General features: G+C 40.1%; 1 protein-coding gene across 2 annotated transcripts in view; it reads right to left on the bottom strand.

Annotated features, from left to right (window-relative positions):
* Positions 1-26,971, bottom strand: part of DCLK1 (doublecortin like kinase 1) — a 249,647-nt gene that overhangs the window by 5,035 nt on the left and 217,641 nt on the right. The window contains exons 11-16 of one of the 2 annotated variants that reach the window (XM_059816180.1): positions 21,138-21,271; positions 20,360-20,437; positions 19,617-19,713; positions 17,667-17,747; positions 10,351-10,464; positions 4,583-4,656 (exon numbers count right to left, since the gene is read on the bottom strand). In XM_059816180.1, coding sequence (XP_059672163.1) covers positions 4,583-4,656; positions 10,351-10,464; positions 17,667-17,747; positions 19,617-19,713; positions 20,360-20,437; positions 21,138-21,271 — 578 coding nt within the window. The remainder of the gene's footprint in view (positions 1-4,582; positions 4,657-10,350; positions 10,465-17,666; positions 17,748-19,616; positions 19,714-20,359; positions 20,438-21,137; positions 21,272-26,971) is intronic. The other variant, XM_059816171.1, reaches the window with a different exon arrangement.

Genomic DNA, 26,971 nt, shown 5'->3' on the forward strand with positions numbered 1-26,971 from the left:
AGTTTGTGTTTACTCTTTGACATCCCCCCTTTTTAGAGACACGATTCCTCAGCTGGTTTCAATTACACGTCGAAGAGACTTAGTGCCAAGTTGTTTGCATGGGTGAATTTTATTTATAGTTTGTAAATCAATTGTGGTTTTCTTAGTCAAAAAGCAGGAGAGGAGATTTTAAATGAGTTTAGATGTTTGTCTGTTTTTACCAATATTCAGTTTACAGAGGGTTTTACGGTATTAAAAATGGCACTTTACAGATAGCAAGCCTGATTCCCAACTTCCTTGTCCCATTGTCAAGACGTCTAGCTGCAACTTTTGACTTGAAAGTGCATTGTATCCACTGGGGACAAGTGTAAGTAACTCAACAGATGCATAGTAATGGGAATTAGGAACGAAACACAGAGGATGGAACTATGGGTTTTCAAATGAGCTATTCAGATACCTTTTTAACTGTGACACTGAGAACTGCATTTTAAAAATCCAGTATTTTATGAATTCAGTATGGACTGGATTGATGATTTTGTTAAGCATCCAATGTAACTCATGTCCTTGCTATTGTCGTTACATAGATAAGATCATTAACGACTTTCCCATAAATTTTGTGGGGTTTATTTTGCTTCTTTAGCTTTTATATAGTGTCTGTGGATATATAAAAAATAACATAAGCTAACATTTTATACTAATCTTATATATAATACTACATATACTAATATTTTCTGCTAATATTTTATTTTAGATACACCCACTCTGGTGCTCCCTTGATATTCTGAATCAGCCCAGAAAAGGCAGAAAATTCAGGCCATTCTGTCAGTAGCAGATTAAAATAATGTTAAGATTCAGGCATAAACCAGAACCAGTAAAGAAATTCAGGGTCGAAGGAAACATTGGTAGGTTATGCAAAGTATTGCCTTCAAAATGCGCTGCCACTAGGAGGAACAGGTAATGCAGCTGAATAAGGCTACGGACCAGACACTGCAACACTTGGGGCTAAAGCGAAGGCTTGAAATACTTTCACTCTTAATATTCTGGCTTAGTTACAAGAAAGCCAAAAACTTGAATCCCACAAACTGCTAAAAGTCTTAGTTAAGTAGATATTAAAGAAAGTTTCCTTATAAGAAAGTAAATCTATCAGTTATGATATTTCTGAAGGATAATGCAGGTGCCATTTGGATTTTTTGTGGTCACTGTTGCTAAGTTCCAGTAGAAGAAAAATTATAAAAGATGAATGCATTGGCTTTTGTTGCTAAGTTCCAGTAGAAGGAAAATTATAAAAGATGAATGCATTGGCTTTAGCCCTTTTACAAAGAGATCTATCAGAGAATGGGCTGACTTTGGAGAAATAAAAAGAAATCCCAAACATAGTACCTCTGCTCAGAGATGGGTGATCTCTACTGTCTTAGACTTGAGTTGAAGTCAGTAATTTGGGGTGAATGAAGATGTGATTGCACCATAGGCATTACCCACCCGCACCAAGGCTGGCTTTCATGGCTACCAAGAACAACAACCTTCCACCAGCCTTGGGGCAGTGCAGACTGCGAAGGTTTAACTGGGACCTCCAGGTCTCATTCCCTACTAATGCTGCTTTGGCGTTTTCTGGACTTCTGATTGCAGGGCTAATGTCCCGACAGCATTAGGTGGACTGCTTTTAAAACATGTATCCGTCTGGGTTCCAAATGATTTTACTGGTTTGGCCCCTGTGTTTTTTCTGTTCCTCATATTCAAGGAACACTGTAAGATTTTCCAGGCATTATATCTCATAGTTGCTATAACAACTATTATTGTATATAAGGTTTGTGGTCTTTCAGTATCTCAAAAAAGTCATGTCACTTTTGCACATACTACCTAACTGAAAGGGAATAAAACTGGCTGCAGAATGAGTGCTCAGAAAATTAGGACTTTGAGGCACTTTGAATAGAAAAGTCTTTTAGGCAGAGAAAGGAAAAGGTTTTCTGGTTGATTGAAGGAGGAAATAGTGCCATTTAAAAAGATATTTTAGAAGACTGCTAGAAACTAGGGATGAAAACGATCAAAGGAGCGGAGAAGAAATGAATAGCTTAACACTAACAAAGGGAGCATTACATTTTCTTTGGGACCTGCTTTCGTTTTTCGCTATTCTTGTGAATTGAGGTTAATTTTCATGGGCCTGTGATAAATTAACTGTTTTATAGATGGGAATTGATGAACCTTTTCATATGCTTTGCATTTGCGCTTACAGTTACGACTAAAAAGTAAACACTTGCTAAATCGAAATGGTTTTATTTAGACTAAAACGTTGGTCGCTACAGCAGTTGCTTGTTTCTCGGAGATGAAAGAGGACCAAGCACAGGGCAGTGCTTGTTCGGAGGTACCCCCTGTTAGAGCATTTCCTAATTAAGCATCTAGGAGCCCTGCTCTCCCAATTTGCCTTTCCACACTAGGTGCCCTGTTTAGAAAGCACTAATTATAAACATTGTTGTTACTGCCCCCAGCTGGAAAACAGAGCAGTTTATGGATGAATAAGAGAGATTATCGCCCATCTGCTCCAGCCCATTATTCAGGGATGTGTCATTTTGTATGCTGATGGCAGCCATTACTAGTGCTTTAGTCAAATGGCCTTTTTTTTTTTTTTTTTTTTTTAACAGCGTTTATTTATTTACCAAGTTGCAGAATTGGAGTCTTCCCCCGCTACCTCCCCAAAATGCACATGGTTTGTTTCAAAATCTGGGCTATGCAGTTAAACTGAGTCAAGGCCAATCTGAGAGGAGACGCTTGCTTTATCACAGGCTCCTGTTTCTGGTGGTCTGCTCCCCCTGAAGCTGGGGTTTTAAAAGATCCAAACATTGTGTATAGCAAATGGAAAGACAGATTTCTCTCTTTTTTTGGTGGAAAATAAAAATAGTAAAGCAGAGAAGGAGTGTAAACTGATCACGGATAGCAATTAAACTCTGGGAAGATAAATAAAGCTCATGTGAGCTTTCCCCCGTTTTACAGAGGAGGCATTAAATCTGCAACTATTTGACAAAGTTCTGCTTGACACAAAATGCCATCTTTCCTTAGTAAGCGGAAAAGAAAAATTCCTCTAATACTATCAAACCCACACTTAGCTAAAGCTAAGGCCCCAGTCCCCCCTTCTTCAAAACCAAGAAGCACAGATGCCGTGCTGCCGTCTCCGGGCTGTGGTACAGGGCTGGAACCTGTGAAGCATGATGCCAGGTGACAAGAGAGACCAAGCAGGTTTTGCTATGTTCTCGCAGGTCGCGGTAGGTTTATAGCCACCAACGCAAGTGCGATAGGCTGGAATTACAGGTACTGCTACACATTCGACCACTTGGAATGAAAGTGTTTCTCAATTCTTGCTAGCTAGCATTAAGCTGATGGATGGGAACTACTTTTCTACTTTTGGCCTGAAAAGTAGGATTATTTTCATTTTTTCTTTCCCCAGAACATCCATATCAGAATCTGCTTAACCCTCAGTGTGCACTCAGGGAACGGCTAGGTTTTATGGAAACCGTGCTGTAGCCTGATCCATGCGCTCAGTGAAATGATCCAGGATTGGAGTTTTACCTTACTGGGAACACTTGCAGTGACCATCTCTGCTGTTTTGCTAATGCGGTTCATTTGCTGGGTTTTTCCAAATACCTCACAGATGAGTTTTTAAAGGTTTCAATCACTGCAGTGTCAGAAAATGCAGGTTTCACAAGAAACTTATAAAAATTTCTCCAGCTATCAAAATGCAGGTCTTGTGAGTAATAAGAAGGAAAAAAGCCAGCAAATAACCTCTTGATGGAAATTCCAGGGCTCTGGATTGATTGAGGAGGTGCATGGGCCTTCAGACCTGGATCCCTCCTTGCCCCCGCTCCAGAATAACCCCCTCCCACCCACAGCCCCATTTTATCATACAGGTTAAGCCAGCTAACGACAACCCTGGCACAGTTACACAATGAAGAAAAATATATTCAAAAGACTCATGCAATATTTAAAAAAATCAAATCAAAATAAATAGGTATCAGAAGGGTTTTAAAAAGAAACGAGAAAGAATGCATTGTTAGAAACACAAGCTTACCAGCACATACAATGCATTGTATTTCATTGAACTTGGGAGAGTTTCTACGGCCCGCGTTATGTAAATGCATTGTTCAATCTAAGGTAAGGATTGTGTTTACTGGGTTTAAAATGACAGTATATAGGTCCACATCTCGCGTGGAAAAAGAGGAGAATATATGCTGAGAGCCTGTTGCTGCTCCGTGTGTTTCAAAACAGGAGCGCAGGGGAAGCAGATGCCTTAACAAGCAATAGGGAGGGGGAGGGTGCGTACTTCAGCATATCTATAGTAGATTTTCTATATACACTGTCCTTTTAACTATAGGGGAAATTGATACTGAGCATGTGCGATGAAGAGAAAGCTGGCGATGTGGGTGTGAGGGATGGGTGAAGAAAGGGAATGAGGGGGTGTGGCATCTCAATCAAGATTAAAACGAAACTGATAAAGCAGCATATGGACCGGATAACAAATCAAAAAGCATGTTTATCCACTGAAGGAACTGGTTAATGGAGACTGCCAGCACGTTGCCATGGAAACACTGACTGTTGGCGCTGCACCATCTCATACCTTATCCAATACATTCCTGGTTGTTGGTAGTAGTCCAAAGACCCTGATCTCTTGATGGAAAACCCGTGGTCCAGCTGAGCAGAGAGAAACGGGGCAACTCAGTGGATCGACATTAGGCTAAAGATATCAGACTCCAGAGCAAGCTGTTCCTTATTTAGTGCATATTTAGTGTTTTCACTTTCAGAAGGCACTTATCTAACATCCTAAAGCTACGTACCAGAGGCGAAAAAGAAAAAAAAGTAAAGAAATGAAAGAAAAAGATACTAACTCTTGATTCGGTCTTGCTAAATTAGAAGCCAATTTATTCCAACTAAAATGGAGTTTGTGAAATAGGTTACTTAATGCATAATGCATTCATTTAAAAGTCCGACAAATATCTTGTTACCTCCAAAGACAGAAGTGCCCTTTTAAGTTGCACATACCAGTAATGGAAAATTATCTTTTGCAATTAAACTGAGAGGTTTAATAATTTAAAAAAAAAAAAAAAGCAGTGCAACCATCACAAGGAGCAGGCTAGACAGACTACACAAGGCTTAAATTAGACTGCTTCATAATCATGGAATGTGTAAAGATTAAAAGAATCAGGTTTTGATACCCCATCAATCATGGTAATTCATTTCTAAAAATGCGTTAACCTTGGAGGGTAGGACTACTCAGAGCCATGAATAACATTGTTTATCATTTCAGCTTACACCTCATGCTCAAAAAGATAACAGTACAAAACTATTCGGTTTAAAATTGCACCAATTAAAGTCAGGATGTAAATGAACTTAACATTGTGTCCAGGAAAGTGTGCTCATGATATTACTTAAGGAATACAGATCTTTCAAGTTTAGTTTATCATTAGCAGAATCATGTGCATAGGAACAAAGAAAATGTGTTGTTTTCTCTAACCCTTCTGTGCTGCACTAACAGACGGTGGAGACATCATTTAGCCGAGTTAAATAAAATTTTAGGGGAAAGTATCTTGAGGGAGACACTCTGCCTGCTTTAAAATTGTTAGCTGCAATGATTTTCACATTTTGCCCTATGAAGAGAAAAGGCCATTTTGTGCTTCAATAAAAGCGTGGCATGTATTTCCAATACTGATGAGAGTTTCTAATTCTAAATTCAGAAAAGCAGTTCAACACATTTCCAGTTACCAAACCACTTCAAGGGTAGCTAGGAGCTAACTGCAAATTTACATTTTTCTTGATGAGTCCCCTACAACTGTAGAATTTAATAATTCATTCTATTTTGTTAAAACAATGCTGCTTGCATCTTATTTATAATTATTTAAAGGACGTTTCCTGTTTAAAACCATGAGAACCTTGTACCTAGAGTTAATTTTCTGTTGGCTTAACTACACTGGTCTGCTATTGCCATCTACTGGCTTCCTTGTATGCTGCACAGAAAATACACAAAAGCGATGCTTTCTTAAAAAGCAGATCAAAATCATTGCCCTCAAATCGAATAGCTAAAAAGTAATATAGAGAAAATCGGGAGAGTTTCCTTCTAACACGAGTTGAAACAATTTCGTCAGTGTGGAAATCCTGCCATGAGAAACTTGACTGTGGACAACGATCCCAGGACAACACAGATAACTGATGGGAAGTGACATCCGAGGCATCATCTCACAAACTCACAAACTAAACTAGGCTTCTCTTCCACACCACCCAAGAAATCCCACCGCTAAAAATGCCACTCGGAATTTGTAATTTTATTTTTACATCGGCAGAACGCAGGGCAATGACCCATACGCGGCCTTCCCCTTGCTGGAGTGCAGGCAGTGGCCCTGCGGCAGCGTCCCCAGCCCAGCGAGAACTCTGCAAGAGGCAGAGACCTGCACCAGCTTTCTGAGCAGCTTTTCTCTTTTGCTGTTCCACTCGATTCCTCTGAGTCTCCAGCTGGAGTTTACTCCCCTTGCCAAGACAGAGACCTCAGACAACCTTAACAGAAGATTATCATTAGTCGTTTCCTCTGTCTTAACAATGGCAAAAATACAAGCACAAAAGTGACAACATACAGGCAAAGCTTTAACACTTCAGACAAGAACACAAATTAAATGATGCTTGGTTCGTACAAGGAGTTACAGTACACCTCTGGATCGCAGAAGCATTCTTAAGAAATTATTTTGGCCCTTGGTCATTTTAGCCGCTGTCACTACAGCCCAGAGGGTACAGCCACAGGGTATTATTTTGTGGCCAAAGAAAAAAAAATGGGATGACATCCTCAGAAAATTGAAGGAAAAAAATCTATCACCAAATTTTAAAAAGACTATTTAGTAGAAGTCTGGTTTTATGTTTTTACTGCAGTATCTTTTATAAACACCATCACGGAACAACAAAACACTGTTCCTATTGGAAAGCTGTATGAGAAACCTGATCCTGCAAATATTTTGGCACATGCTTAACAGTAACGCAGCCATTCTGATACAGACCGGAGGGGCACCAGCCCAGCCCCTGTCTCCTACGGAGACCCCTAGTCAATGCCTATGACAAGAGTTGAAGAACAGGGCAAGTAAAGTGATCTTTCTCCTACATACTCTCCCATCAGCAAGCAGTGTTTTTTAGGGACTTGTTAATTCTCTTGCTGTTTTAAAAAGCTAGCTCTCCAATTAAAATTTTGCTGGCAAAGCTATGTTGGTTTAAGGGAATTTTTTCCCAACTGACATAGTTATACTGGCAGAACTTTTAATGGTGTATTACTGTATCAACAAAAAAGTCTCTTTGCCTGTATAGTTAATTTTGTTTGAGGAATCATCTTCTGCTACATCAGCAAAGGAACTACTTTGCTAGGCATGCACAACATGTTCACATGGTTCACATGGTCCAAACTGACAAATCCTTTCAAATATGGACAAACTTGAAGTCTGGACACACACAATGATGATGACCCTGAATGGTCAGAGACAACTTTTACTGAGGATTACCACATCAACAAAGCATACTTAAGTCTGAGCCAAAGGAGTCAATACGATGGACTTGGACATCGCTGAAGAAAGCAGTAGCCACAGAAGATGTGTGTAAAATACACGTGGCTTCAAACTTCTTCCCAGCCAAGCTGACCACAAACACATCTTTAGGAACTTACGTTTTCATAGTATAGTTTTAATTGGTGCATATGATAATACTGCTTGAGATCTTTGAGGTGTGTTACTTCTTACCACTGAAGAAAACAGGTGTATAATATCATACCAGTGTGACGACAAATTAAGAACTAAATACCACAGATTAGCTATCTCTGTACATAAACAGAGTTATAAAACTCAAAATAATGCTAATATTTATCTTTTATACTCTTAAGTAAGCTCTAAAAATATATGCACATATTAACACATTTTCACAAACACACGCAGACATAGATGTGCTATATAATATATAGAAGGCATCTCTATATATTATATACACAAGCACTCTCTCAAAAAGTTACAGTAAACATACAGGCAGGCACAATAAAACAGTATTCTTGTAGAAAATATACTTAGTGGACGTCTTTAGTGCTGAACAATATGTTACAGCATCTGTACATACTTTGAAAATTCTAAATGTAGAGCAGTCTTCATTAATAAGATTTACTTCTATAATATTTGAGATTGCACGGTTAAAGGAAGATTCCCAAATGTAAAACCCTGATGACATGCATGTCAAATGTATATTAAGTATGCTTTCAAATGCAGAAACAACAATTAAAGGCTTTGTTGTTTCGCTTTTGGCTTTATTTTGCTTACTAAATTAGTTCTGTAGAAAATAAAGGTAATTTATTCTTAAAATCAGAATTATCTAGCTTTCTGGAATATTACCAAAACACTGAAGAGGTTTATACTTCCCCATCTCTTCCAAGTTTTTAGAAAATAATTGACACAAGCTAATCAAAACATTTTCTGAATTCTGTAAAAATATTCTAAACATTTCTACTTTATAGGCCAAGTTACAGGATTAATCGTGCCAGAGTATGATGTTCACCCATAGAGATGATCACTAAAAACAATCTGTTAAATTTCCAAACACTAAAAAATAAATAAAATCCATTAAGAATATAATGAAACATACACTTTTTTTTTTCTGATGTATAATGTTTTGCAGTGGAAAGATTCACTACAGTGCCTTTTTCATTATTCAAGTGTCAAACTGCTGTAAACAATTCCTTGGCAGAGCAACTTGGGCAAAGAAAAAAAAGAGGAGGGGAAATTAAAAACATAAAGGAGGCGAGGGATGGATGAGGACAGAGGCATAATTTCTCGCTTTTAAGCTTTGAAGTCATTAGCATGGAGGATCTGAGCAGTAATTCTCATGGACAAGCGTGCTGGCAGTCCATTCGAAAGGAACACGGTTTCAGCTAGGCTATACAGAACATACCTGCATTTCAGATGAGCAATGGGTATGTGATGTTTTAGTTGTGGGAGAGTTGTTGCAGTATTATTGCTTAAAAATGAAAATAAATAAATGCTGACTATGTTAGCCGATGACTGAGAAAATCTAGGAAAAGCATGAGGAACAACTTGCTTCCATGTTGAGGACGTTCAGGGTTGGAAAGAGTAAAGAAAAAATATGAGAGAGGCACAGCTTGAAATTTTAAGTACTTATACCAAGTAACTTTGAGAGAGTATCTGTTTTGCTGCACAAACAGTTCACACCTGTGAGCCAGATTGCATATGCTGAGCTGAGTTTACTTCATGCTGATTTAACTCACCACTGGAGGGGCTGAGCTGAGAAACATGAAAGTGGAAACAGTACAAGGAAGTGTACATGTGCAGTCACACCACCTGCAATTTATGGAAGCTGGGAATGAACACTGAGTAATCTGATATGGGAATGGTTATGTTTAACATGTCACTTATTTTTAGTGACTATTTGGAGCGTTAACATTACCATGAGTAATAAAGAAAAGCTTACAAATACAGGCAGATGTATCAAAAATGTGAAGGATGTGGATGTTACTATTCAATGGCATTAATATGAATAATCTCATAATACACTGAAAATATTCTGTGCGCATGTATATCTAATGCCCACGTTCATCTTTGGGGAAAAAATACAAATGTATGTGATGTATGCTACACTGAGGATGCCATTGAAACCACAGTAAAGCTTGGTCAAAAGTTTGGTCAAGCTTGCTTTCAGAAGCTCCAACACGTTCTAACCCGGAATGCCTAGACTGGAATTGCAACATGACAGAAGGCAGCAAGGAGCTCCATTAAGTCTTTACCCAGTTAAGTCTTTCTGCCTAAAGGGAAGCAGCTTGCATGTGGCAGCAGAATAAAATGCTGCTGCTCAGCTAAATCTGAGGTGGCTAGACTCCTATCAGCTATGAAGGTAGCAGTGAGGCATCATAGCTCTCTTTGATGTCTTCAGAGAAGAGAAGCTCAGGCTGCCATACAGATTTTCTGTTTCAATTTTGAAGTAATTTCCATTTTAAAGTGCTGCTGTCCTGCTACAACCTCTGTGTGGCCTCAATCCATGTGATGATTCTGCTGCTAAGTCAAATACTATGATCGCATAGTTCAAGTTGTTGAATCTACATTGGAGTTAGGTCCACTGATCTTCTGGTAAAATGTGGAAGTGTGTGTACAGCTATATCTCCTAGGGCTGTTAAATAACAATGTGACTCACAAGGAGAATCAATGGAGAAATTGTGCAGAATACCAGTCTAACTACGTTTATAGTAATTAAACGTTAGAATTATCTAAAGATTAATCCTCTCCGCTTTCTTTTGGTGGCATGTCCTAAACACACACTGTCTTGTAGGCACACATGTAAGTGTTCCGGCTGTGTATTTCAGATGCTTACTGCTATGACAGAAACTCCAGCTGCTGTGCTGTTCGGTTTAGGGCCTGTGTTGAAATGCTTCTTTATCTTCCCAGCTACTGAGAGCTGATGTTCATTCTCTGGAAGGCCATCGTCCTGCAGAGAATAAAGCAAAATAAAACTTCAGAGAGAAAAGGCGAAATAAAGGAATTGAGAGGTAATTCTGATAGCGCCTGTCAATATAGAAAAGTTTACAAAAAGTTTGTAATGAAATATGGGTCAATCATTTTCTCCATCAATGTATCTAAGGTATTTATAACATGGACTTCATATTATGTCATGAACCAGCCCCTCTCTTCTTCTTTACCCAGTATCTTCCTCTCAAACTTCAGGTAATGTTAACTAACAATAAGTATTAAATATTTTATTATTCTTTCTACCATGTCTTAAGTACCACTGCCCAGTTATTTTTAGGTCCATTAATATTTCAAACTTTAATAAGCTCAGACCTGTTTATGATTCTGTTTACTCATCACATAAATTTAAAGATAATGACCTCAAAAGTAGCACGTGCCCAAGAGATTACAGGAACAGGAGGCCCTGTTTTGGTAGGATGCAGGAAAGGATCTCCAAAAGCCCTAAGAGACACCAATAAGGTCCTTGTCTCGTTGTAAAGGTTACAAACTCAGGGACTATGGGGTGCATGTTCCAGCCACGGCTCAGTGAGTTCCACAGAGAGGAAAGCCAGGCAAGATGGGAGCTGAGACATGCCCCAGCTGAGCCCTCAGGGCGGGTGAGCGTGGGACCTCACCAGCTCCAGGATGTATCGTTGTGTACGTCTGCAGGCCAGGTTAGGTGCGGGCTCACGGCTTGCTGTGGCATTCCCCGCAGACTTAAGACTGTACTGTACTAAAACCATAGTTAAACAAAGCCACCTCTGCAAATCGAATCTCCAACTGACTGATAACAAGGGACTGCAATTCCTTTCCCCCAGTCCCAAGGCACACAAGCTTGGGATGCTGTGGGGAAAGGACAGACAGAGGTACAGACTGCCCGGGAAAGCAGAGAAGGGCTGGAGCCAGCTGTGGGTGGCCTCTTCTTCCTTGCCGAAAGACACGTGTTCTCAACTTGAGCTAACCTGAGGTAAAAGCAGGCACGCAACTACATGGCCAAGCAGAGGCAGACACACGTTCTGCTGTCGTGCGCACCAAGTGAGCCGGCTGCGTGCGAGCTCCATCCCAGAAGCCGTGCAGCTGGGCCAGGAGGTGCCTCCTCCCGGCTGAGACATGCCGCTTCGCAGAGCAAACCTGTCTATCCACACCTAGGCACGCAGGCATCCTCAACGCTGGAGTGAAACCCGAGCAGAAAGAAGGGAGTTCGCAGTTTTGCACAAGACAGCGGGTTGAATTCAAGTCCAAGAGAAGAAAGGAGTTTTTTAGAAATTGCAAAAAAGGCCCTTAGGCCTAAAAATAGTGCAAAAAGCCAATGCTCAGTGAGAATTCCCTGCTACCAGAATATGCAGGATTACAGGCAACAATATGCAAAACAGGTGGAAAAGGCAACAAAATGCAGAATAGGCAGAATATGCAGGGTTATCAGGCCACTAGCCATCTGCAATGGTCATCCCAAGCCAGTACGACATGGTGTGTGTAGCTATCAACAGTTGAAAAAGTTCTTAAAAATCCACTTAAGTGACATCCTAGCAGAATACATGCAAGTAAGAGACAAGATCAGAATACAGAGAGATTACAGACACTTTTTTCTGGCTTTGCAGCAATTCTGAGTGCACTTAAAGAGTTACAGAGTCGCTGCAGTAAATCATGAGTACAGCGAGCATATGGGAATTTTAGGGAGGTTGGTTAGGGTTTGTTATTTATTTAGCTTGGGGAGTTTGTGTTTAGAGATCCCTCACTCACCCCTTAACAAAATGTCTCAGCTGGCAAAATATGGTCAAGTGCACACAGCTGCAAAACACAAAACAAAACAATACAACCCAGTAGCTGATTATTGTCTAGCACTGGGGAGTCTTGGCTCGGTCGTATATGACCCCTAAAAATAACCTGCTTTCCGCTGACCTTGCCTTTCCCAGAAGAAAGCTAGTCTTTAAAGTGAACTCTTCTTCACTGGAGGGGGAAAAAAAAATCATTCTCTTGGCTTTCTTGACATGAAAGCCTGCCAAACATTCATGTTGTCTTGTCAAAAGACTAAATTACGGAGAAGACAATAGTTACCAAGACTGTGGTAATATTTTATGGTGAAGCACCACACCCACAGTTCCAGTGGCAATATGCCAGAAACACATAGCTTGGGCTCCAGCTTTTAGATGAAATACTTTCCGGCTCAATTTAAGATGTAGCATAGGGATATATGGGAATTACTCTATTGTTATTAAATTTTCTTACTACTGTTGGTTCTACCTGATGTTTAGTAGTTATCTCGTTTTTATTCCAACGTGCTTTATAAACAAGCTAATATATATTAGCTGGCTCCTGGAATCACTTCAGCCAACAATAAAATAGATAGATATTGAGGGTGAGAGATGACAGCTGTTTAACTACATTCAAAACAAGCTGCTCTGCAGTTTAAAAAGGCAGGAAGTGAAAAAAACCCCATCAGATTCACCAGAATCAGCAGGGTAAGTTGTAGAGTTGGAGAACAGACTAAATATTGCTGACAAGAATTTCAGCAGGTTGCTGTAATGGGAAGGATGTCAGTCCCCAAAGAGGTTAACTGTTCCTTTCCCCTGTTTCAACCTTTTGCTACAGGAACTACTTCTTGCAGCAGGTTAGGATCACAGAATTTTATCTCAGCTTTAGCAGTCTGAAAGAAGCGCTCTCCTGAGCATGTCTCAGAAGTCGAGCAGTCAAAATCCTTTGACAGTTTGAAAACTCTGGTCCAGAATTTGAGTTTTCACCTGGACAATGTAAACTGCTTGGGATTTTAAGATATCTATTTTTTTATCAGCCTCCACAAAATACCTTTCATGGTCTATTTGCAAGAAATCAAAATAAAATTTAAAAAAAAGAGGCAGAGGGTCTTGTCGTCATTTGAGTAATTAATAAAGACTGTTTTCATATGTACATTGTGCTCTATGGCGAGAGACATTGCCACTCAAAGAAAAAATAAGCATTAAAAAGATGAAACAAAGTTCAGGACTCCCAGACTCCTGCTGCCCTAAAGCACTCAGATCCATTTCATAAGCTGGTCACAAGGCCTTTACTTTCCAGGTCTAAAAGCATCAGATGAATAGGTCATTATATAAATAACAGCAGAAAATTAGAGCAAATAGAAGTGCTGGAAAAGCTTTTGGACTCTGTTTCCTTTAAGGATTACAAGGAGATTTTTCTTTCGGCAGTGTCCTAGGGTGTAACCAAAAGTAGTGCAGCTGCCAAATAAGAAATGTCTTTTTAACTTAACTTCCTTACAAATGTTCAGCTCATTACTATTTACTGCTTGGTTACTTATTTCTTTTGCACACAAATCTCCAAGGCAGACATGGTGAAGGAAATATGTAAAAGCTCCACTTTCCCTAATTCTTTTTAGGCTGGTGTGTGCCATCTTCCTCCTCCAGCAACAACACACCACATTTTATATTGATTATTTTAACAGAGAAGGATTTACAGAATGCAATCCATCCCTTTCAGCATTCACTGCTCAATGCTGTATTAGGAAATATTTACTACTTATACAACAAAAAGAAAGTAGGCTTGTCCTGTAACTTGCATAGTATAATTCAGGTTATCAATATCATCAATGTTTAAAATGCCAGACCTCAAGCTTCCAGCATCTTCTATAATTCTTTGGTTTTGCAAAGAATTTGAGCAGGTAAAGGAAAGAGCTGGGGTCCCTGCAGGGGAAGTATAAACTGATGGATTTGTTTCCAGGTCTAAGTGTACTGCATAGGAGAGGCAAATCCAAATAAACTAAACGGAGGGGGCAAGGAACTGCTGCTGAATTGCATTTAGAATTCAAGATCTCCATCTGTGGCAGTGGCACTTAGCCAACATCTTTTCAGGTTTTGTTTTTTTGAATTGAAAACAGCTGGGATATTATTGACATAGGAACTGCTTTACTGGTCTGACTCTGCCCATAACAAGTTTTGCAGTTTCCAAGAGGATTCCAGCTATTTTTATAGCAAAAACTGAAACTGAAATGAGGGTTGGCTCCTATTGAAACTGTCAAAGCACATTCCAGGAATCTCAGCAATTTACCAAGTAATCACATAGTAAGCAGCTATAAAGTAGAATGGTTATTTACAATCTACAAAATGGTTTTATACAGTGTAAGCAGTTACAACACTTCTATCAAAGGTTTGATCAAAGAGAGAAAATGTTTCTTAAAATTGTTGAAGACAACATATGCCTGCTTTTCAAGCCAGCTGTGCTATCCAGTATTTTAGCTGCAAGTTTACCACTCTACGAATAGGTTCAAAACTGAAATAAGAAAGGGGAAAGTGAAGTCCAGCATTTAATGCCACAGAAAAGTATTTAAACAGGTTATCGGGGAAAATGGAGTGTTAGGTGAAAGCTCCATGTGCCATTTCTTCTCAGAAAGGCAGTATTTTACCAAAGTTGCAGATTGTTGCTCAGGTATTTACGACACATAGATCGCAGAGCCTTTTATAAGCAGGGATGAGTATATTAATTTACTGTCCTGAAGCTGGGAAAATGCGGAGCAGGGATGTTGTGTGACAGACTCCCAGCTGGTCAAGCTGGTGATGGTATGGGGATGTGAGGTCAGATCTGACACCAGTTTTTCATTCTGCCTTCACACACAAGCAGGCTGTCCCTGCTAGGCTACCTACTGCATACTTCCCAGACCCACTGCAGGGAAATGTCCTTTGTCACGAAAGCATTTAAGCACCTGTTTCAACTCAGCCATCTTCTTATTTCTCCTGAAGTGAACTAGGATTTTAGTGCCATCTAGTTAATTTTATGCCTAGTATTAAGCATTTCCATGTGTGATGCCTTGAAATAGGAGCAACGTTTGGAATGTGCTCAATCAAGGACTTTCCTAAACTGGTCCCAGTGCTGGCCTTTCTCCTTCCAGAAAAAATATCTGGAGGATACATAAGATAATTCAAAAGAGGTTTTGAGCTGCGTTATGAACTACCATTAGCGTATCGCTGAAGACAAAATACTGATTCGTCTCAGTTGCTAAAAGCAGCAGTTGGACAGAAAAGAAGAAATTACAGAACTGTCATGGAATATTTGTTTCACTTATTTATGGACAGAACTGCTACAGGTTTTGATTGCAAAGAATTATAATCAGCATAAAACTATGAGAAGTGCAGCAGAGCTAGACCAAAGGTGACTTGAACACAGTATCCTGTTTCCAACAATGCGTTGTAGTCACAGTTTATGAAATAGCACATTTAAGGAAGACAAGTAGATCTTGAACTTTCCCTGGTATATCCTCCAGTTTCTGCCAACCAACTACTTAAGAAGTTTGTGAGCCAAGAGTTGTATCAAGACCACCATATTTAATAGGCACCATGGGGCTCATCCTCCAAAAATGTATCAAACTCCCTTTTGAATCCATTTATACTTGGCCTCTACAGCATCCTCTGGCAAAGGGCTCCGCATTTTTACTTATTTCACAGAAACACAGGAATTTGCCAGGGTGCTTCAGTAACAAGAGCTCAGGTTTTGGTTACTGGAGTGCTAAAAGACTTTAGCCTGTGGCCCCTTTCCCCGTTCCTCCCCATCAGCAGGCACTAGGCACTAGGCAGGGAGCAGACCCTCATGTCACCTGCACACCATCACCGTCACGTTACTGACAAAGAGCTGCACCTCTTTTTCTTCATACAGCTCACTAAAACGGCTTCCTAAAATACATTGTGGTGTAACTGATGCCAAAAAAAAAAAACGAAAAAAAGGTGTCTGGTGGGAGCATTAACAGTTCCAATGTATTTTTCAGAAAAAGAGGAAGATTAGTGACCACATCCTTATGTGGTGTAAACAAGTGATGTTTCAGCAACCTCAGCAGCAGTGTGCAGACTGACACGGCAGGTGACCTGGCCTCTGTGCAGCTTCTGATCAGTCACTTCCATCTCTTCCTCAGCAGCATTCCAGAAATCCCCACCCATCCTCCTCCCATGGAGACAGAGAGGCACCTCAGTCACCAAAAGTCATTATAAACTGTGACAGAACACTATATCCAAGGACAGCACCTGGCACCAAGGAAAATTAATATTTCAGCTGCTTGAATGTCATCTTAAAAATGAAAAGATTTTCATCAAACATTGTCCTGGATCCTTGCACTCTTCATACACTGCAGAAGTGCTCTGTATGATAACAGCATTAACAATAAAAAAAAAAAAAAAGGTTTGGCCAATAATGGAGCCTCCAAGGCTAAAACATGTACTTGGTAAACACTTAACTGATCACCGCTATTCCAAGCTATATGGAGGACACTTTCATAAAAAAAGATTAACATTTGAGGTTACCGTATATTTGAATTTTTAGAATAGTGTTTTAGTGAGAAAAAGATTTTGGATACAGCAGCTGAGGGACCAAATAGTATCCCGGGGACAACTGCACACTCAAACTTACTTACAACAAATAAAATGAAACATTATTTCTTCCTCCTTTAATTTTTTTCTCTGCTTGTCCCAATTGTATTTCTTTTCTCAATCTTCTCTTCTGAATTTGAATCTAGATTTTCTCCAATTTTTCTTTCTTGTCATCCAAATATTTTAAGACATATTAAATAGTCTGAAATAATTAACAAATATTAAGTAGTGTCCTTGTCTCAACATTAATTAATGAGAAATCTCTTTATTCTCTGCCAGGTTTATCCATATGCCACCTCACTGATCACCACTTTCATGGCAAATGTCCGGTCGCTTAGAGAATAGCTATTTCATGGTAACTCAGATTAAATGGATATGGATGCACATAAATATATGTATATTTCAATGTCAGAAGCTAAATACGATTCTAAAGGTTTCCCTGTTTCATGCTGGATCAAGTAGGCTTAACACTACGGATTATATTTCAGTAGCTCTTAATCATGACTGTCAGATTTTTGAGTCCATCTGATTTTAGGAGAGCAAAAATGTGTCACTGAACCCACAAGCTGATTGTTAGAGGTATAAATTTGTCAAGTGTGGTTGAGATATGTTGAAAACCTGGCCCAAAATATTTCAGAGAAAATGTAGCCGAGCATGCATAAAATTGTGAATACTCCAAGGTACGTGTGAAATACTAAACCAGGCTGTAACCCAGCTTATTTCCAGTTAAATCTGTGGCATTTTTAGAATGTGCTGGCTCCTAAAGGGCATAGAAAAGACTTGACAGAAAAGAGCTCAAAGGTGCCAAATTATAAGCAGCATCTACAGGCCTGAAAATACTTACATTAACCCATGGATGTTCGAGAACTTGCAAGGCTGAGAATCGCAGATCTACATCTACTTGAAGCATCATTGTGATAAGTTCCTGAGAAATGGAATACTGGGTCAAATTTAAAGAACATTTTTAAAGAACAAATCAACATTTAATTCACTTAAGTGCTCTTCAACTGATCACGTAAGAGTGCTCAAAGAGAGAATGAACTACCAACTGCAGAAATATATTAAGATTATTAAAAAAAAAGAACGACTACGAACTGCTGAACTTCAAGCTGAACTTTTAAATCAATATCTAACAGTACCTTGAAAAGCTAGAAGACAGTTCTGAGTTACATTTCTGTAGCCACTGTTTAAGAGAAAAGCACTTAATGCATAATGTACAAAACAGATGGTCGCATGAAATTAGGTTAGCTTCCCATTAAAAAAAAGCCAATTCCTCTGTAGGAAAAAAGCCAGCAAATCTAGAATTTTACTTTAAGCTCCTGTATAAATGACATAGAAGATAGTAAAAAAACCACTTAAAAACATTATTTTTCATCCTCTGATTTCCTCTGCAATTACCTAGTTTTCAATTAGCATGGAAATAAACATATATCTAACTCCATCAGTGAGTGGAGCGCACAGAAAACAGGATGGCAGTATGACAGCAAATAAAGAGGTACCACCAAAGACCAAACTTAATAATTATTAGTGACATGGAGAAGTTAAATGAATAGGCTAATACTTCAAAAGAGGACTTTTAGACTGAACTATGTGGAAGAAGGAGTTCCACAGGAGAACACCATTGGCTTGCAGAGTCCTCATTAATGATGCTACAAAATAAAGCCTGCTACAACACAATGATGTGGTTTAGAGGACTTCTTCCAACTCTATGAATGCATCTCATTTGTTAACCTCATTAGTTAACAGACTGAAACGCTAGTCCTGATCACCCTCTACATATCTGTAAAAGCAGAATGAAGAACGGAGATTCAGAACGCAGAACGCTACTTTCATTACATGCATTCACCTCCAAATTTCATATTTTTTTGTGATTAATTGAACACTGTCACTGAAAGAAATAGGAAGACAGTTTTGCCTGGATTTGCCTTACAGGCTACAGAAGTAAACTGGCAGAAATTAAGCACTTATCTACAGGATGACCATATGAATAGTTTTATGCTTTTGGCTTTTTTTTTTTTTTACATACACAGGTGTATTATCTCTCTCTGTATATATATTTATACACATGACTATAGTAAATGCCAGATACCTAGAAAATCTGTGAGTTAAACTGTTGCTCCAGTGCGCTAATGAGAGTTAAAAAACTTGATCTGCTTTGCAAGTATAATGAACCCTGTCAGGATCTGTATCTGAAAAGGATTGTATCTGCCTTAGTATACCTCAAGCTCTACCTCCTTTGTGTCATTTGTCAAGAGGCTACGGCCCCTGAACTGGTGGCTAGAACAAGTCTGTATTTCATACCACGCTGACAATAAGGAGTTACAGGCAATGCGAGGCCCGGTTCTTTGACGGAAAGAAACAAGACATATCATCTAATGGGATTAATAAGGGGAAAACAGCCTCCCTATAATATTATTATATAACGTTCAAAGGCTCCAGGTTGGTACCTGGTCCCCATCACAAGTACATATAAAGCACAGTCCCAGGGAGCTTTCAAGCTAAGTAGTGTAGGACAAGCAAAGTTACTTAAAAGTTTTCTTGATCGGTAAGGGCTGCTGGTGTCTCCATTGTGTGAGACATCATACAGAGACAGGGTCCATGTCAGAACCACCTGGAGTCTAACAGACAGACAGTGATCACATGACAACATAATTGGTGACCCAGAGGAATTTATAGGTGTAGCAGGAGATGTATGAGACATGTCAAATACAGCACTGTGAAAGAACAGCATGCATTAGATACTGGCACTAGGAATAATATTGGGGAAGAAAGTATCATCAACTATAAAACCCACCTTTGCGGAGTCAGAAACGTTGTCCCAATATGGAGATGGAAAATCCACCTGTCCCATCAAAATCTGATCAAAAAGCACTTCTTGGTCATCTCCACTTCTGTAAAGTAAAAACCAAACAAAAACAACAACAAAACCCACAAAGAAATTACTTCCAGAGCTGCTTTCAATAGGCTTCTTGAAATTGCTTTTAATTGGTGATCCCTTAGTACGCTTTGGGAAGCTGTTGATTCCCCCCAAGCATGCAACCATGGGTGTGAATGGTGAATTCATAAAACAAAGTGCATTTGGTACATTCTTTCTGAGGTAACCTCCTTGTCTTTAGGATTGTCAACAACTTTTCAATCGCTTTGAGGGGGAGAAAAGATCTGGCATGTCCTTATTAAGTGGCTTACATTTTAATTACCTTTTACTGACCACAAAATATGTTGTATTTGGTCCATGAAAGAAGATGCTTATTTCACTGTGTATTTTAAACATCAGGCAAAGGCACCCAGAACCCGTAATGGAGGCTCTTGTTTTGTAATGCAATGAAGTTTAAACTAAAATAAACAAACATGAGACAGAGATTTTACAGTAAAATCACAGACATTTATGGGGTTTGTGTAAATTACTATGCAGAGCATGGGAAAAAACCAAACCCTACGAGCAAAGAACTTTTTCCAGTGGGAATCTCTGTGCTTAATGCAAAAGCAGCACAGGGACCAATTCACAGAACAAGGATGGTTGAATAGATCAGTCCATACCCACGGAACGGAGGGAAACCACAGAGCAGGATGTAAGTAATCACACCTGCTGCCCAGATGTCCACCTTCAAGCCATATCTAGAAGTGTGAGAGACATGGTTAGAGACATCCGACTCCTACAAACTACAGTACAAGAATAGAGGAAACATTTTCAGAATTATTAATAATTTCTTATATATTCTTATCTGAACTTTCTCTATGTTTTACCTGCCTATCCTAATTCTGCTTTCAAATCTTTTTTACATTTACATCTTAAAACTACATTAGATCAGAATGTAGGAGCGCACAGAAGATGTTGTACTGTATTCTTGAGTTAAACAGTGATGCCTACCAACATGAGGCCTGCAAAGGTGACACAGGCTGCTCAAGCCAGTAGGCATTCACTCTGTGGAACAAATCAGAAGAAGAGGACAGTATGTGATAATGAAATAAAATTAAGTGAATGGTAGTTAGCAGTCCCTGGGGGCCGCTCAAGAATTACTTTTATTGTATCTGCCAATGGCTAGTTAGTAACTCAGTGTTAAGCTGAGAAGTTTGAGGCCAACAACTGACAGAGGAACCCAATGTAACTCCAAAGCTGGCCCTGATCTGAGCTGGTTTGGACAAGATAGTCTCCAGAGGTCCCTTCCAACTAAATTGTTCTATGAGCCATGATTCTGCATCACACCCAAGCAAAGGCAGCATAAAAATCTTAATTGCAAGAACTCTTGTCTGGCACACTGGCGAGAACATGCTCCACTGTGTACACATCAATGAATCATCACTAGAAGTGATTTACCCAGTTTCAGCAATGATTTCTGGAGCTACATATGTTGGGGTCCCACAAACAGTATATAGAGGTCCATCCACAATTGTTGCTAGGCCAAAGTCTCCTAGCTTCAGGGACTTGCTTCCATCTTGGTGTTCATAAACCTAAATCAGGAGGAAAATTCAAAGGTTTCACACAATAACACCAAGGTAACTACTATATCATTTACTAACTGTCTGAAATGTTCCTTCTAATTTACAGTCTTTTTCCTCCTCCTTACCTACAACACACTTTTCTGCATGCTTTGAAAATTCACAGACAATTCGGACAACTTCCCTTGAACGCACTCAGCATGTTTGGGAAAGACTTACCTCGCTACCTGGCCAACAAAGGTCACACTACTTGCTAGAAGCTGAAGCCCAGAAGCAAAGGTCTGACCTTCCAGCAGTGACATTCCTAGGTTAACTCCCACTGACAGCTAATTCACAGTGTAGGGTTTTCGAGTTTATTCATTTTATGTGCACAGAGCTTAAAGGCTTGCACAGGAATTTCAACTTCTTGGATAATACAACAGTGACTGCACTGATAGCAGCAACAGATTCTTTTCTGTGTATTGAAGTCACCAGATGCAAACCTGGCTGGACTATTTCACCTAGACTGTCCTCTCCTTGGATGACTGTTAAACACCAATTAGTGTCTTAATGGTTTGTTACCATCATTATCAACAGACATAGGTAGAGCTGTTATGAGTATACATGAAAATTCTGTCTTAAAACATAGTCTTCACAGCAGCAACATGATCTTTCATGGGTTTTTATGGGTGCAAAAGGAGATTAAGATATAATCACAAGAAAAAAGCTAGAAACATCAGTTTTAAAAGCTGGCTCAACACAAAAGAACAACCCCAAACCTGAAAACTCTATGAATTTATCAAAAATGTTTAAAATAAATAAGACTAAAATGTATCTAAATTAAACACTAGACTGTGAGTCTTTCTTTAATCTAGCGGCTGGTTTGGGTTCTTGCTTCCCATTTTGAAATTGTTTATGATGCAATTTAATGCTATTTACCACAACAGCACCTTAAAAAATGCAAACAGTCTACAGGAGGCCTTCTTGAAGTATGTATGCATCACTTTATTATTTTGCAACCCAAACCAAAGCTCCATGCAGTCTTGCTCACCAACAGTGATAGCCTGACAACAACTAGCAGTAACACTGCACAACAATAGAAGATATCACACTTCTCAATCAAACCCAAAATCATCCTTAATGTCCATCTTGATCAGTTGCTCCTACATCAGAAACCATATTTATCTACAACTGTTTGCAGGGGAAAACCCTAGATTTTTTCTTACAAAAATACAGTAAATTCTACAATGGATCTTTGAACAGTTCACTTGGTGCAAAAACGAAATCCTGAAGTCTCTCACCACTGTTTGCTACAGATCTATAACTCGTAACAGTTATATTATACAGCACACACACACCACACCCCCCACACCCCCCCCAGTTTCTCTGTTAATGTTAGTCATGTCTAGAGAGAAAACCCCTCTCTGTCCTGAATCCCTGCTACCTGGTGATACAGCCACAAGCAGACATTCAGAATACACAAAATTCTTCTCCCTTTCTAATGTTATTTTTAATAACACAACTTGATCTTTAAGTGGACCAGCAATTTGATATGGATTCACAGTTCTCTGCTACCAAGCCAGAAAAAAAGATAGGCTTATAGAAAAGCACTGAAAAAAAAGCAATTATGGTTTTATTAAAAACACAGATTGTTAAATACATCTGGTTCCTGAAACTAAAGAAAGTGCTCTGAAATGGCAGTAATAAATCTAACTTCAACAACAGTTTTAATTAAAGGCTAGAGACTAGAGCTTTAAATATTCACTTGCTGAAAAATGTAAAGTGTGCACTTAGACATCAAGAGCTGAATCCAGTCTAATTAGCATCTCATATTCTATTTCATGTGGTTATCTTTTACAAAGCCCTCTCTGAGTTGTGTTAACCTAGTGAACGTTCATAAGTTCCCTCCTTCAACACACCACACCTTATATGACTCATACATCCTAGAAATTAATTACGGAAAAGGCTTGTTTGGCAATATTTACCAATGCAGAAAGTTTGGTGCTGCACATTTTCTAGTATTTTGCGCCATCTGTTTCCAGGAATGACTTTCCTTGGAAAACTACTTCAGTTGACTTGTAAAACTGAAGAAAGTAACTTTTCCTCACCCTGTTATAACTCCATATAAAAAGGAGCCCAGTGTGAAGCTGTGGTATGTGTACTTGCCAGTCAAGGAATGTGAAAGATAATTTAATGCTCATGTTATTCAGAACAAATGCTATATACGTTCCACTGCATTTAAATACTGAAGGGCAATTAAAGAAATGGGGATTAGTGCAAATTACCCACTATGTAGTGCTTTCACTGTTTTAACTAAGCAATAAAACTGTGTAATTGTACAACACTAATTGAATGCAGCCACACATAATTGTGTGCCACCATATGTATCCTATTACTATAAAGACTGTCAGTATTTTCTAAGCTGCTCTTGTGATCAGTGCAGATGGCAACAGTCAGAGAAGTTGTTCTCTAGGGTTTATTATACGGCTATAAAGACATCCCATGACTTGACAAAATAAACGTGCTAAATAGCAGCAATTATGAAAAATGTTCCAATTAAAACATGGAAGACACTCTCTAGAGAACAGAAAAAATGCTAAAAAATCACAGGTATTCAGCATACCCTAAACTCTTGGACAGTTGACTGTTAGGTGGGCTTTGCATGCCTTGAGGATAATAAGGAATATTTAAGCACTCATAGAAATAACTGGTGTTGCACATAGGACATTGAGACAGGTTCTCACACACAAAAATTTATCTGCAGGGTCTCTAGATGATGGCGCACATCAGCTCTAAGCATGGAAGCTACTTTTGGGGAAAAGGTAAAACCAAAGGAGAGAAAGAGGGAGGTGAAAGGGAAAGCTCTCCCAGGAGCCGGGAAGAGATGCAACAAGGAGGCTCCAGATGAGCATCCTCCTCTTGGCATTCTCTCCAGAGCAGCATGACCCATTCACCCCCGCCATACTTTTCCTGTAGCAACTCTGTAGCTTTTGTCAGGCCTTGCTCATCCTCCCTGTTGTTTTTTCCTGCTAATGGGACTGTTAGCCTTGGGGCAGGTACTGATGGGGGTAGATGTAACCCCTCCGGTTAGTTGCTCCGCTTTGGGCAGGCGTGGTATAGCCTCCCCTAAACCTAAAGCTACAACCTATAGGTAGGAAAAGGGCCAGGGGAAAGGGCTGATTCTCAAACCGGTGGCCAGGGGAACCTGCTGTAAAAATACTACTGGGGTTTGCCGGTGCAAGACCGTGACAGTAATGGTGTGAAAACAACAGCACAAGAATAGCAAAGGAAGAATACTGCCATGACCACTTAGGTGAAGGGTTACAGAGCTGCAAGCAAAAGGCAGGCTACAGAAGGCAAGTAGAAGGTCTTTAGCAACAGAAAGGCTAAGGGCCATATGGCATTTTGCAGGTGTTTTATAAACACTGGGAAAATAACCCTAATTGCAATCTTGTGATGCAAGGAACTACCCATCCCTGGTAGAATCATCACCCCACCATCCTCCTGGAGAAACTGACTGCTTATGGCTTGGGCGGGCACACTCTTTGCTGGGCAAAAAACTGTCTGGATGGCCGGGCCCAAAGGGAGAATGGAGTTAAATCCAGTTGGCGGCTGGTCACAAGTGGTGTTTCCTCAGGGCTCAGTATTGGGGCCAGTTTTGTTTAATATCTTTATCAATGAGGGAATCGAGTGCACCCTCAGCAAGTTTGCAGACAACACCAAGTTGGGCGGGAGTGTTGATCTGCTTGAGGGTAGGAAGGCTCTGCAGAGGGATCTGGACAGGCTGGATCGATGGGCCGAGGCCGATTGTATGAGGTTCAACAAGGCCAAGTGCCGGGTCCTGCACTTGGGTCACAACAACCCCAGGCAATGCTACAGGCTTGGGGACGAGTGGCTGGAAAGCTGCCCTGCAGAAAAGGACCTGGGGGTGTTGATGACAGCCGGCTGAATATGAGCCAGCAGTGTGCCCAGGTGGCCAAGAAGGCCAACGGCATCCTGGCCTGTATCAGAAATAGTGTGGCCAGCAGGAGCAGGGAGGTGATCATGCCTCTGTACTCGGTGCTGGTGAGGCCGCACCTCGAATCCTGTGTTCAGTTTTGCGCCCCTCACTACAAGAAGGACATTGAGGGGCTGGAGCGTGTCCAGAGAAGGGCGACGAAGCTGGTGAGGGGTCTGGAGCACAAATCTTATGAGGAGCGGCTGAGGGAACTGGGGTTGTTCAGTCTGGAGAAGAGGAGGCTGAGGGGAGACCTTATCGCCCTCTACAACTACCTGAAAGGGGGTTGTAGTGAGATGGGTGTCGGTCTCTTCTCCCAAGTGACTAGCGATAGGACAAGAGGAAATGGCCTCAAGTTGCGTCAGGGGAAGTTTAGACTGGATATTAGGAAAAATTTCTTCACTGAAAGGGTTGTCAGACATTGGAACAGGCTGCCCAGGGAGGTATTTAAAAGACAATTGGATGAAGCACTTAGGGACATGTTTTAGTGGTGGACTTAGCAGATTTAGGTTTAAAGGTCTTTTCCAACCTAAATGATTCTGTGATTCTATGATTCTGTGATCCCATTTGACAAATCAGAAGATAAAAGTGGAAAGGTCAAGAGACACTAAGACCACAAACAGCCAAAGTCAGAGACAGGGTCAGAACTCAGGTAAGGTTGGTTCAAAACCACTTTTCTAAACCAGCGTTTGTTTCTTTCAAGGACCTGATAAACCTTAGAGAATTAATGTAATTTGTGAAGCAAATGCTAGCTTTTGAGAATTTGGATGCTACAGAAGGTTAAGTGCTACAACCTCACTGCTCAATATCAATAACAATATCAATATCAATATCAATGTACGACCTTTACATATGCACAACACTGGAAAAATCACTCAGAAACAATTCAGCTACAATGCAAACAATGTGGTCACACCTGGTAGTGGGTAATTACCAGAGGCGGCTGGGCAGGCAAATTTAATCCTCTCCCTGTTGCCCCCCACCTCCTGCCTGCCTTTCTCTCTTCCCCCAAAAGCTTCACTCTACTGTTGTCAGACTTTAGGCATTTAGAGACATGCCAAAACAACAGCAGGGCAAGCCTTTCCCTAGACCAAGACCCTCCTGCACACTCCAAGTCGCAGCATTAATGAATCCTGCCATGGGCTTGCTATAACTTCTGCATGCAATCACCTATGAAGACCAGCACAAGGGCTGCAAAAAGAGCATCAACCGTTTGAGTCTAGTGAAACTTCTACCCAATATGTTTTTAGTAGTTTCTGGAAAACGAGGGCAGGCTACTTCCTCACCCAGAACTGTAAAGGCACCTGCCACTTGTGGCTTGATGGGCATGGTGCTGTGTGGTGTTGGGTGGGTTGGTTTTTGGTGTGTTGTTTTTGTGGTGTGGTGGTTTTTTTTTTTTTTTTTTTTTAGGTTGGACTTGGTGATCTTACAGGTCTTTTCCAACCTTAGTGATTCTGTGATTCTGTGATTCTGTGAATCTTAACTGTAAAAATCCCACTCCCTGGAAGTTTAGTAAGAACTACCTGAGTCAACTTTCCCAAAAAACCTCTTCAGTGTCAAGCAGGACTAAATGCACTAAGTCATGGCAGAGAGCACACAGCTGACAGAAGTGATATTCTAGGTATCTTAAACATTGTTTTATGGTTGCAGAATATATGGAGAATTGGGACATCTTCATACTGGAACATGTCAGCAAATTCAGAAAAACTCAGAGAACAGTGAAATAATCAGGTGAA

This window comes from Gavia stellata, chromosome 1 (assembly GCF_030936135.1).
Source record: "Gavia stellata isolate bGavSte3 chromosome 1, bGavSte3.hap2, whole genome shotgun sequence".
Lineage (NCBI taxonomy): Eukaryota > Metazoa > Chordata > Aves > Gaviiformes > Gaviidae > Gavia > Gavia stellata.